This window comes from Lissotriton helveticus, chromosome 5_1 (genome assembly GCF_964261635.1).
Source record: "Lissotriton helveticus chromosome 5_1, aLisHel1.1, whole genome shotgun sequence".
Classification (NCBI taxonomy): domain Eukaryota; kingdom Metazoa; phylum Chordata; class Amphibia; order Caudata; family Salamandridae; genus Lissotriton; species Lissotriton helveticus.
Genome location: NC_136065.1, coordinates 200,578,944 through 200,591,430, shown reverse-complemented (window position 1 = coordinate 200,591,430; position 12,487 = coordinate 200,578,944). Strand labels below are relative to the sequence as shown.

At 44.1% G+C, this 12,487-nt stretch overlaps 1 protein-coding gene across 4 annotated transcripts in view; it reads right to left on the bottom strand.

Annotated features, from left to right (window-relative positions):
* Window positions 1-12,487, bottom strand: part of TNC (tenascin C) — a 177,455-nt gene that overhangs the window by 68,628 nt on the left and 96,340 nt on the right. For all 4 annotated transcript variants that reach the window (XM_078641994.1, XM_078641995.1, XM_078641996.1 and 1 more), the window contains exons 4-7: window positions 11,995-12,258; window positions 11,302-11,417; window positions 10,424-10,577; window positions 1,373-1,636 (exon numbers count right to left, since the gene is read on the bottom strand). In XM_078641994.1, the coding sequence (XP_078498120.1) occupies window positions 1,373-1,636; window positions 10,424-10,577; window positions 11,302-11,417; window positions 11,995-12,258 (798 nt within the window). The remainder of the gene's footprint in view (window positions 1-1,372; window positions 1,637-10,423; window positions 10,578-11,301; window positions 11,418-11,994; window positions 12,259-12,487) is intronic.

The following is a 12,487-nucleotide window of genomic DNA, read 5'->3' as shown; positions in this document are numbered from 1 at the left end:
GGAGAGCAAAAAGTTTTGCCATAATTTTCAAGTATTATACAAAAGCAATGCTGTTGTTCAGTGACTATTGGTTCACGTGTTTACATGGAGCCCCAGAAGTCAGTGCTATGGGACATGCAATAGAAAAGCTAATATTTGATTAAATCACTTTTGCCAGATCTTTTAAACTAATAAGCATAGCTTGGGTAATATTTGTTCACATGTACTATTACAGAAGAGGGTCATCTTTATGCCAATCATACCCCAGAGCCAACTGTAACAGTCTGATCTGAACTACTACTCCATGCAAGAGACAGTAATCAAGTGTTGAATTATTTTGGTCTCACAGGGCCTCATCAGTGAGGTGCTGCTTGAGTCCCATGCACAGCACACACAGAAAAGCATCGCGGACAAAGTGTCCCGGCCCGATCCACAAAAGTAATCTGAGACAAAATCCTAACTTTACGACTTTCGGTATTCACAAAGGGCATTTAGGAGTAGCAAAGTTAGGATTTTGTCTCAGTTAAACTTAAGTTTTACTTAAGTTAAACTTAATGGCAAAACCTAAGTTTAACTGAGACAAAATCCTAACTTTACTACACCTAAATGGCCTTTGTGAATACGGATAGCCGTAAAGTTAGGATTTTGTCTCAGCTTACTTTTGTGAATCGCCCCTCCCTCTCTAGACACCATTTACTTAGGGCCTGATTCACAAAGGGCCTCAGCACTCTTAATGGAGGCCCGAGGTCTCTGCACCCGGGCAGGATCTATGCAATGAGAAAAACATCTTTGGGTACATTGAGTGTTATGGTGCAGACAATGTATGAAAATATCACACACTCACTACGAAATGTACACAAATGCAAAGGTGTACATGTACACTTACACACATGAATACACAGGTGCATGAACACAAGTCCATAGACACATGCATACAGACGCGAAAACATACACAAGCATGCACATACAAATGCCTTCACACACGTGGCAAAGGGTCACACGTGAAGCATTTTCTCATGGCAGAAATTCTGTTGGTGTGGAGTGCAAAAAAACGATGGATTTAGGCCCAGATCCTTGTACTGGGGTGAATGTATGACATTGTTCTACATTCTGTCCATCAACTATGTTTTTTTTAATAATTCTGTTACGAGCATGGAGACTCCCATCTGACTGTGGGCCTCTGCCAAGGGTGTGGAGGCTCTTTGTGAATCAGGCCCCAAATATTTTGCACATAGTGTGAAAATCTTAATCAGGTTGCTTTCCCTTGCCTTTCTCTATTACTGTAGGCAAAATAAATCTGTTTAGAGAGAATGATTATATTACTCAATCACAAAAAAATAACAATTCATTACTTTACATACTTAATCCAACAAAGTCAGTAAACTACTCTTACCTGTGGTAAAGGTCTCAGTCACTGGGTCACTTTTCATGAACCCACGACGTGAGAGCAGTGTCACCTCATACTCAGTATCTGGGATCAGATTTCCTAGAGAGTACTGACTTTCATCTTCAGAGAGTTCCACAACGGTGGGTGCCTCACTTCCTGTCCCATAGGATAGGATAACGCCATCAATTTGTGCCAGCGGCCTGAACCATGTGACCAAAGCGGTTGAGTCGGTGACGTCTCTCACCTCCACCTGACTTGGGGCATCCAGACCTGTGACATAGCAAACAGGGATATTTGTAAAAAAAAAAAACCACCTTTCAAAGACAAAAAAATGCACCCGAAGATTGTTTTCTCAGATAGTGCATATTTCCCGAAGTGTTTTATAAATTTGACCATAGAATGCCACCTGATATAAACTCATTTTAGTAGAAGAAATATACATTATCAGTATACATCATATCCAGCCAGTGCTTGTATAATCACTCTAGGAGACTGTGCTCAGTTTTGGAGGGGACTCCTGTTTAATGAGACTGGTTGGGTCACTGTAGCTGCATTTCATCAGCCACGTGTACTATTAAGAAAATATGCCTTGTCTGAGAAAACCATCTTTGGGTACATCTAAATGAAGCAACTATTCTTGCAATAACGTGTAGTGTCTTTACTCAAATGAATATGTGCCGCCTTCTGCACAGCACCTTAAAATGGTGACAAGCTCAGCATTGTCTGAGTGCCTATCACATTTCAATCCATTGTAACACCTATAACAAGTCTGAGATGTAAGGATATTTTACACTTTAGCAGATAAAGCACACAGCTGCCCTTGATTTCGAACTATCACGAGAAATTATCATCTTTATTTGTCAACTTACATTGCCCATAACAAATAACTGATATGCTGCACAGGATCACATTTGAACAGCCTGTATTCTGCAAATACAAGACACTGTTGCATTGGTTTTGCTGAAGTAAACAGACCCAGCATACATTCCTCACCACCTCTGATGGGTGATATTCACACTGGGGTCAAGCACCTACTCATCTACAAGCCTCCTCTTTTAGTCTTTGATACCTTTTCAGATCCAAGAGTATCTAGGGTCAAACTTGTCTGGGTATGTTAAAAGGAAATGTTTATTTCCTGATTCATGAATTTGAGTTTAAATGGAACCCATTATTCAAAGATAGAACCGCTCGGTGACTTTGTGGGCTCACAACTGAATCCCTTCTGCATGTTTTATGTATTTGCCCCAATCTCTTGTATTTAAGAAAAAAATGATTGTGCCCTACTTTTAATTAGGCAAAATTAAGATCAACCGTGGAGGCTGTTAGATACTGTTTTAGTATTAGGAAAGATAGCACAATAATAATGCTAATGAAATTTCTAGACGAGGCTTATAAAGCATTATCCTCATGGTTTCAGCACTTATTTGCATACCCTGACTTAAATTCATTTGTATCTAGTTTTAAGCAAGTTGATTTTATACATTGATCTTAAATCATTTGTCTCTTCATATTTTGTGCATTTGCACTAAACTATCGTATTCAAGAAACATTATTTCCCATAGACCCTTAGAAAGCCAAATAAGATCTACTGTAAAGGCTGCTTGAGACTGTAATAGTGTCAGGGACAATAGTGCAAGAATAACGCTAATAATATTATTAGACAAGGCTTAAAAATAATTAATTCTGTAATTTAAGTACATTGTTTTTATATTCTGATTCAATTTTTTATTTGTATCTAGGCTTAAACAAATTGCCCTTATACTTTCTTTTCAAACCATATATCTCTGCACAATGCCCCAAAATCTTGTATTTAATAAAACAGTATCTGCTTGCTACTGTTATAGTGTCAGGGACAACTGTGTATTAATAATGCGAATGACATGGTTAAGCCAGGCTTATAAAGCATCAATTTTGGATTTAAATACATTGCCTTATACTATGAATTGAACTCGAGTGTCCAGAACCAAGCTGACTGTTTTTATACTTTGATTTTAAAATAGTATGATTTTGACTGATCACCTGATACTTGTGCTGATGGTGATGTTTTATACTTTTTATTTTAATCTTTTGATTAGAACAATAAAACTTTGTTGCCTACTTCTTCTTATCACCTGCCTTGCTGTTCAGTGCAACTAGCTCCAATAGCAACAGATGTTACTACTTCCCAATTACGGTGTTCAATGTACCACCTTGATAGTTCTGACTTTGACAGTGTAGCTGTCTCATCCCTCACATTGATTCTTTTCACCACAAGGTTTTTTTACCACCATTTTCAGTCCTTTGATTGAGATTTGATAACTCAGGTCTTGGTTCAACCTAGAGGACTATACAGGGCTTGAGTCGGGGTACCAGGCGGGTGGGCAACGTCCCCCCGCTTATTTTATCGGGAGCTCAATAACTGGAGCAAATGGAGCCACACATTCACTCTTTGGCCTCTCTGGAGCGAGATCGGGGCTCATTCAGAACGCTGCTCACGCGCTGGCTTCTCCGATGCCATCGCATCTAAGGGGTGAGCGAGGGGAGGCAATGAGTCTGATGGTGCAAGCCACCTTTCGTGACGTCACTTCCTGCTGTGACGTCAGCGTCCCCCCACTTCTTTTTTAGGATTTGTGCCCTGGGACTATCTCACACGCCCAATGCAGTCGGATTTTTGGAGTGATGGAGGCAAGAATGAGGGGCGGGGGGAGAACAGAGTGGCAGGAAGGAGAAAGCAGAAGCAAAAGGGCAAAGAACAGTGATGGTGAGGACAGAGCTGGAAAAAGACGGGTGAGAAAGGATAACGAAGACGTATAGTTAGAGAATGGAGGAGGAGAGGGAGCGAGACACAAATGAGCGAGCAGGACTAAGGAGTGAGGGGAGAATGAGCGAGGGGAAAGGGTGGTGATCAATGGACGCCGAAAACATGAAGATCTACTCAAAGTAAGTTTATTGACATGCACCACTGTAACGAGCTGCTGGTAGCACGTGGTTAAACAGCAACTGACCACTCCTTTGAACCTTAACGTTCCAACAGAGAACCTAGAACATGGGGCTCTGCTAACGTTCCAGCCCTACCTAGTAACATTCTAACATCCATTTCAATCTATGCTCTGTTAGAAGATGCATAGAGCTACTACAGAAAAGAAAGAAAATTATGAAAAATGCAAAATGTTCCCCATTTTTTTTATTTTTAAAAAGGATCTCTTAGAAGAGCCCACACCCCACTGTTCCCTGTGCAGCTGTCGGGTTCGCCCGCTCTGCAGGGGCGTGGCTTCTATGGCAACATCTGCCCGGCCTCCTCAGGATTCCGAGCCTGACCTTGCCTGTCAGAGCTGCCCTTGAAAATATCTATCGCTTTTCCATCGCAGAGGTCAGAGTGCTTGATAAGTCTGAGCTAAGACAGGAGCTCGAGGCACACGCGTGTGGAAAAAGCCATTCAACACGTATGAGATGACAAGAAGTGCAGAGCCCTGAGCTGTGTCACGTGTTCATCTGTGTGTCATACACCTGGGACCTAGAAAACCCGTCGGTGTTCCTCTCTGAGTGGCCTCATTGCTTTTTATTCTCACTTTATAGCTCCATCTCGTAGCAACATCTTACAGATGGTGCGTCGTTATCATTCACCTGCCTAGGACAATGCTTCTTGACCTCTGCATCACAATACGTGTGTCTGCATATAAATATCATTCTTATATCTTATTCCCATCCTTCTTGCTTTCGGGGGCATCCGAACAATGACTATCACCGCGTAAATGAGATATATGAAAGTGCCTCCTGGCGCAGCTGCTGCACCCTTATATGGTCAGTGTGTGATACACCTTTCAGTGCACAAGTGAGGGTTGGGCACGTCTGAAATGACAATAGCACTGTTACCTTTATATTAAAATGAATGAATATTAGGGTGCAGACAATGTAGGCAAAAAGTAGACACACACAACGAAAGGCACACACAAATGCAGAAGTATGCGTGCACACACAGGTGTATAAACACAAGTGCAGACACATGCACACAGACGCAAATGCACACACATACACACAGACGCATGCACATATACACGTGCCTTCACACACACACACACACACACACGTGTAAACACAACCAGAGCATATTCACAAGTGCATTCATTTGCACGCGTACATAGCAATGCACAGGTGTACAGACACCCACCAAACATAGACATACTACACAGGCTCATGTACACAGTAGTCTGTACGCATAACACACACCCAGAGGTACACAGATGCAATAAGATGCGCACACACACAGAGGCTTAGCATGTGAACGAGGGGAAGAGAAAGAGTGGTGCAGAACAGTCTTTTAAAGCACCTCACTCAAGGCAAGCCTTCAGTGCCTCACAGTCGTTTCCCTCATGTGACATGAAGTGTGGATGGGAGGGTGGCGATGGATCAAGAAAAGTGAATTAGAAAAGAGAAAGAACTGAAGCGATGGTCTATAAATGTAAGAGAATTGGACAGTTGGGTCAGATTGAGCAGGGAGAATCAGCTCATGGAAGAATGGAGACAAATAAGGAAGTGACAGAGTGACGGAGAAGATTTGTAAAAACCCATCAGTAAGAGAAGCGAGGAGAGATTGGGATAAGAGCTGAATGATGAGAGGTGGCAGAGACTGGGGGTTTAGAATTTTTCAGCAAAGCAGCATCAACATACACCGACGAAGCACAACTGCCTCTGCCAGGGTAAAACTGATACGGTGGCCCGCCTGCTAAAGGGCCTCCAGGTCACAGTGACAGTGAACCGAACATATTAACACCGATCGCACATTCTTCTTAACGATGTCCACCATTTTCCTTGTCCTTGTCCACCATTTTCCTTTCCCATGTCCGCCATTTTCCTTGTTCATGTCTATCATTGTTCTTGCCTATGTACGCCTACAAAGCCCACCACAACGACGAACCTGCATACCTCAACCACCGCCACACCTCCTGCACTCCCACCAGACATCTCCGCTCCGTCCCACGGATCCGCAAGACCACAACTGGAGGAAGATCCTTCTCCTACCTTGCTGCGAAGACCTGGAACTCCCTGCCGCTGCACCTCAGGCAACCACCATCGCTGCCGCATTCCGGAAGGACCTCTTTGACTGAACCGCAGACCCTCCCCCATCAGCGCCTTGAGACCCTCACGGGTGAGTAGTTGCGCTTTATATGAAACAAGTTAAATTACGCGCACTGCAGTGCCAAATGCGTTACAGTGCGCACAATTTAATTAGTTTTATTTATTTACCTAACTCTGATGGGCCACATGCTGGAGTTTACTACCCCTCACCCTGACCTTCCCCCGCCCCGCCTCACCGCCCCGCAGCATCCCTCCAGGAGCCGCTACTACGGCCCTCTTCATGCCACAGAGATCTCTGCAGTCTGAATGGGACGGACGGTCCTCCACTGAGGTGACAGAGTCCAGGTTAACATCCGCCAGAGTGTAAATACGGCCAAAGTGAAGGACACAAAGCGGCACCAGGTGTGTAAGTGAAAGAAGGAAGATATGGAGCTGGCTGCACGCAGGAGAGAATGGAATAAGCAAATGTCAGAGACGTTGAGGGAGAGGAGAAAACCTGAAAGAGAAGGAGGAAAGGTTGGCTTTATAGAAAGAGGCGCGAGATGGATGGTGCTGGAGGAGAGGAAGACCGGCAGGATATGCTCCGTTCACCCATGAGGGCACGTGGTCACATTCATTGCCTGGATAAACATGAACCTTTCAAGGCCGGCTCCCCCCCCCCCCCCCTGCAGTCAGCGCTGTCAGAGTTATCGGTTTTCATCTCCCAAGGCTCCTGTGGGGGAGAGGGCGGGAGGGTCTGCGGCTGCCGGGGGTAATGCGCGAGGAAGCCCGCCAATGCACGCACCCCCCCCCCCCCCACCACAAAAAAAAGCAATATGGCTTTAGCAGACTGCCTGGTGTGCCCCCCCCCCCTCCAGGCGCTGATTTGTAGCCGTCTCCAGGAAGGGGGAGGGGGGCAGACATCTCTCTGTTTAGTCTGTAGGAGCCAAGTGCCAAAGGGCCATAGAATGAGGGCCCAGATGAGTCTTTCACAATGTATAGCTCCGGTGCTGTCAGCAGTGAATGATATGCCAGGCCATAAAGGGAATGATTGCCATGCTCTGCCTCCAATAGAACAGGAGCTCTTTGTTGATGTGATGGAGTGCGGTGACAGGGTAGCAACCCACCTAAGAACCAGCATATGTGCATGTTTGTATGGAAAGGGGTCCTTCAGTGATGAAACCTGACTTCTAGGCAGCTCTTAATGCGAGAAGTGATCTCACATGCTCCCTTTAACTCAGCCACTTCACTGTCGGCTAGCATCTCCCCATTGGAGCTTTCTTGCTCCTCCCCACTACATGCCACGCTGCTGCTGGTGCAACCAGTCTTCCTGCCAATCCCCTGCAAGACTTAGGAAGATCTTCCCTACAGCGCAGTAGAGCTCTGGATGGCTGCCACCATCAGTGGTAGTACTGAAGCTAATGGTCATGAACGGTTCTTTTCCCTACTTGTGGACCGAATGGCAGTAGCTCTGCACGACTTCGGCCCAAGCCCATCCTAACACTTAACATTTGATCAGCAGCTGTTCCCTTGTGTGGTGCTGATGTTGTTAATGATTCGGTATGCTTCTAATTTCATTGGAGGAGACGCAGTCCAACAAGGCACTGGAGAGTTGTCGGCTAAAAGATCGGTCCCAGAGGTGTAGGTTTGTTACACATGTTTTCAGCATAACTTATGATGCTTAAGCTTTAACCCCTTGCCTGCAGGGCTAATTCCCCCGCTGTGCTAGGGGGAGGAGGGGTGTGCGCAGCGCCCCGGTGCTCATGACGAGCTCATCTCGTCATGAGCCACGGTGGCCGTGTGCTCATGACGAGCTGAGCTCGTCACGACCACGCCCGTTCCAATGGAACGCCCAACACAGCAGGGGAATTATCCCGGCGTGGGCGCGGCGCAACGGTCATGACGAGCTCAGCTCATCATGAGCACACGGCCACCGTGGCTCATGACAAGCTGAGCTCGTCATGAGCATGGGAGGGGTTAAGCGTTCACTTACCACGTCAAATGTGAACATTGTCCCTTGCACTTATATAAGGACTAAAATTCATACAGTTGTCTATCCTAACGATTCGTCAATTAGCGAATCACACACTCATTCATAGGACCATCACCAAACTTAGTTCACCAGAACTTATCAATTCCTCTGAGATCACTCTACTATTTAATCAAAACTTCATACATTGTCAAATCCTGCATGAGGCTGTATTCAATGATACACTTCTCACCACCATGGAAGCATCCATTGATAAATGAAATAATAATAATAAAATCATGTACTTAGAGGGTGCTTACGACCAGAGTGTTGCTCTTTTGTAAGTAACAGGTCTTGGAACTATCAAATGGCATTGTGCTCTCTTTAAACATCATCAGAAGGATGAAAGGCAGAATGACTCCTGCAGAGTTTTCATCTTGCAACTTTTAAGTCGACACAGATGTCACCACAGATCAGTACTGAGCTTTGTGACAGACTTTTCACACCACCATCTGTTCTACCTTTGTTCTCTCATATTTATTTAGAACCTTCTTCTTCTCCAACTTTGGATTGTCCATATCATCCTCAACAGTACAACCCACATTATCTGACACCTTCGGGTAAAGTCCGCGCTTTATAAAAATGCATTAAATAAAATATATCAGTAAAATTGCATGATACTGTTTGTTGTCTGCAAATTCTCTATCCATCCACTCACCATCTTTTGAACTTTCTAAATCCCCTTACATGTCTGTTCCTGCCTTCAATTACATGTACTGAAATACTTGACTCTATTCTTCTATACTTGCGACCATCATTTATCCTGATTATTCAGCCAGTTCTATTTTCCTCCACTTTTCCACTTGGTGTCCACACTACAACAGTGATTCCCACACTCAAAAGTCATGGGCCAATTATCTCTACACTAAATATCGCCATACAACCTCTATCTCATTATTTATGTTTACAGCCATGATGATTATTGCCTTTAATGGACTTGCCATTTCTTATTCTCATATCACTTATTCCAACTCTTTTCAATATGCTTCTGTAATTTTGACTAACACCAAAGTAGCCTTAAGTATCCACCTCAAATACTGGTGGTCTTCACAGCCACCTTGCCTCTATGTTTATTTTGCTCCATTCTCTCCATAATCATGAAGATTACAAGTTAATACATCCTCTGTCCACATTGTCTTTAACGTCTCCTCAACTCTCTGACCACTCCTACATGTTCATTCATTCCCCAAGTCGTCAATTGCCAACTACCTTTCTGTGGACATCTACCACTGATTAATTCTTTATCCTTTTCTGTTCTCTTTTGGAACCATCATTTCATCGTTCAGCTTCTTCTGTCTTCATATGCTTGAGCCCGTCTTTTCCTGCTTTTCACCAGACTTGCAACATTGGTTGCCTGGTTGCCATTTCCAACTCTGTGTCCCTTAGTAGATAGAAGACTGATATACAGACCAGTCGCGGCCTGTGGAGGGTGTTTCGGTGGGGCAGAGGGCGGGGTGGGAGAGGGGCAGGGTGGGGACTGCTAAAAACCGGAGTATGGATAATTGAAGGTAAGTAAACAATTTAATTAATAAAACGAATTTCGTAGCGCGCCCTGCATCGCAAAATGTGATGCAGGGTGCGCTACGAAATTCATTTTATTTATTAAATTGTTTACTTACCTTCAATTATCCATACTCTGGTTTTTAGCACCCCCTACCCTGCCCCTCCCCCGCCCCGCCTCTCCGCCCCACCGAAACTCTTTCCACGGGCCGTGGCTGATTCAGACCAACCATAGTCAAGTTTAGTCAACATTTACATTTCTGCACTGCTCTGTCAAAAAAACTAGGTATCACAAAATCTGGCTACCTCGTTTCCTCCTTTTCCCATCTAATCCCATGACTCTAATATTTCCACTCACATGCTTTGACCTCCATGAACCTCAGGGCATTTTAAAATGAAATACTAGAGAACATAGATGCTACCCTGGTTAGGCACCCTTACACAGAATGTGTTTCTACTTATTGGCACAATCTGGTGTAATATGAGACACTTACGTGTGGTGGTCAGTTTGGAAAGTCCAGGTCCTCGGGTGTTGTTCTTCACAACATGGATGGAAAAGTTGTAGGTCGCGCCTGGTACTAAGCCTGGTTGCACATAGGATGTCACTGGCCTTACCAGGCTTGTCCTTATCTCTCCGTCCTCTTCTTTCTGAAATGATTGAAAGTCTTCAATAGCTCACGCACTATTTCAAGCAAATAGTAGAATAAGCAGCCCCTCTTCTCTTGCAATTCTTGTCATATTTATTTTTAAGGATATCCTTTCATAGTATGCTGAAAATTGTAATCGAGAACACATCTACCCCTTAAGGCATGTCTCAACCAGTGCTGGATTGTCCAAGGGACAGATGAATCCTCCACTCCTCTCCCGGGAAGAAGGACCACACAAGGCTATGTTCAGGGACTCATTCAGCTCTAAATAGAGTATAGATGGAGCAACACACAATTTCATTGTATGTTAATAGGGGCATGTACATGACTTTCTGCTGCTTGGAACTTTACTACAACCTGAATAACTGGCCCATTTCATGTTTCTTTCTTCGCATCTTCATATACAAACGTATGAATTGTATCCCAATGCACTTATACAGTGCTGAACTAAAGCATGTGGCACCATCCCCCCAAAAGCTCTTTCTTGGGGGGGAGAACCACCCCTTTTTCCTAACTTATGGTCAAGGTCCAGGAAGGTCAGTGTGTTCACTCAATACAAACAACTGTGTCCATGCTGCATTTAGGACTGATTACAGTCAGCTCAAAATAAAATAAAAGAAAATGAAGTCACCCTTGGTTCTAAATCTAATAAATACTTCCATTTTGGATGGTGTTTGCCCTGAACATATTTACCATCTCAACAAAAAAGGGGGCGCTGAACTTACCGTGTTACGTATAATGAGATCCCAAGTTTCAAAGGAGATGTCCAGAGGGTCCCACTCCACCTCCACTGATGTCTCTTTGACTGATTTGAACCTCAAGTCATCAGTTGTTGGCAGATCTGCAATAAAGAATGGAGGGGATCAGGTGGATTTGTCGGGGAAGTTCAAAATAATCTGTCTGCTAATAGATCAATGTGTTTGTTGATCAGAGGGTAAATACATCTGCACTAGAGTGATGCTTGAAGAAGTGTCTCTTAGTCATTCAGCCTGCAAACAATTTATAGACGGCATTAAAGCCCTGTAAAAGATTTTGATACACACTATGTAATAGTTCATGAGCCATACTAACAGAGAGTAGGTGGTAATCACCTCATTGCAGCCTCTTGGAGTTATATTTGTTTTTATTTCTCTTTCATTCAACATCTAGCTGTGCTTTGAGGATGAAGGAGAGCAAAGTACTATAGTAGGTATCATGTGTGCCTTACCACAGTCCCCTCCTTACAGCACCCTCTGAGTAATGTATTCTTATCCAAATGTTGCCTTAAGGATTGTGCTTTTGCAAAATTATTTCCCCCAAATCAATTATGGTGCTTTGGATGACTAAGTGACTGCCCACTTCCCGCACAATAAAGCAAAGCCCACCCCATGGCATGTCTGAAAACTGGCGCCCCTTGAAAAGTGCCAATGTTTACTTACGAGTTGCAACTCGGGCACTGACTGGAATACTCTTCTGATTCCTTAGGATTGCAAAGACTCGGACATAATACTCCACGCCAGGCTCGAGTTCTCGGATTTTGGCAGTGGTCTGGTCTCCTGCCACCCTGAAGTCCAGTTCAAGGCCACCGGGGCTGGTGGGGATGTAGGTGATAAGGTATTCTGTGACTTTCATTTCGTTCGCCCACTCCAGATTTACAGATTGTGTTGTCACTTCTGTCACTGTCAGGTCCTTTGGAGGGGACACTAACAAAAGAAAAAATAACAGAAAGAAAGAAGGTGTAATAACTGAAATATGGCATTAAATTGCATGGGGAGGGTGCTACAAATGGGGGACCAAGTTATATGCTGTTATGTATCAGTGATGGAATTTGAGCCTTGCAAAGTAGGCCTAACAAGTACATTCTGACCTGAATCACATCTATTAGGGAATTATTCAAAAATTCCCAAAATATGGAAACAAATGGTATATGCT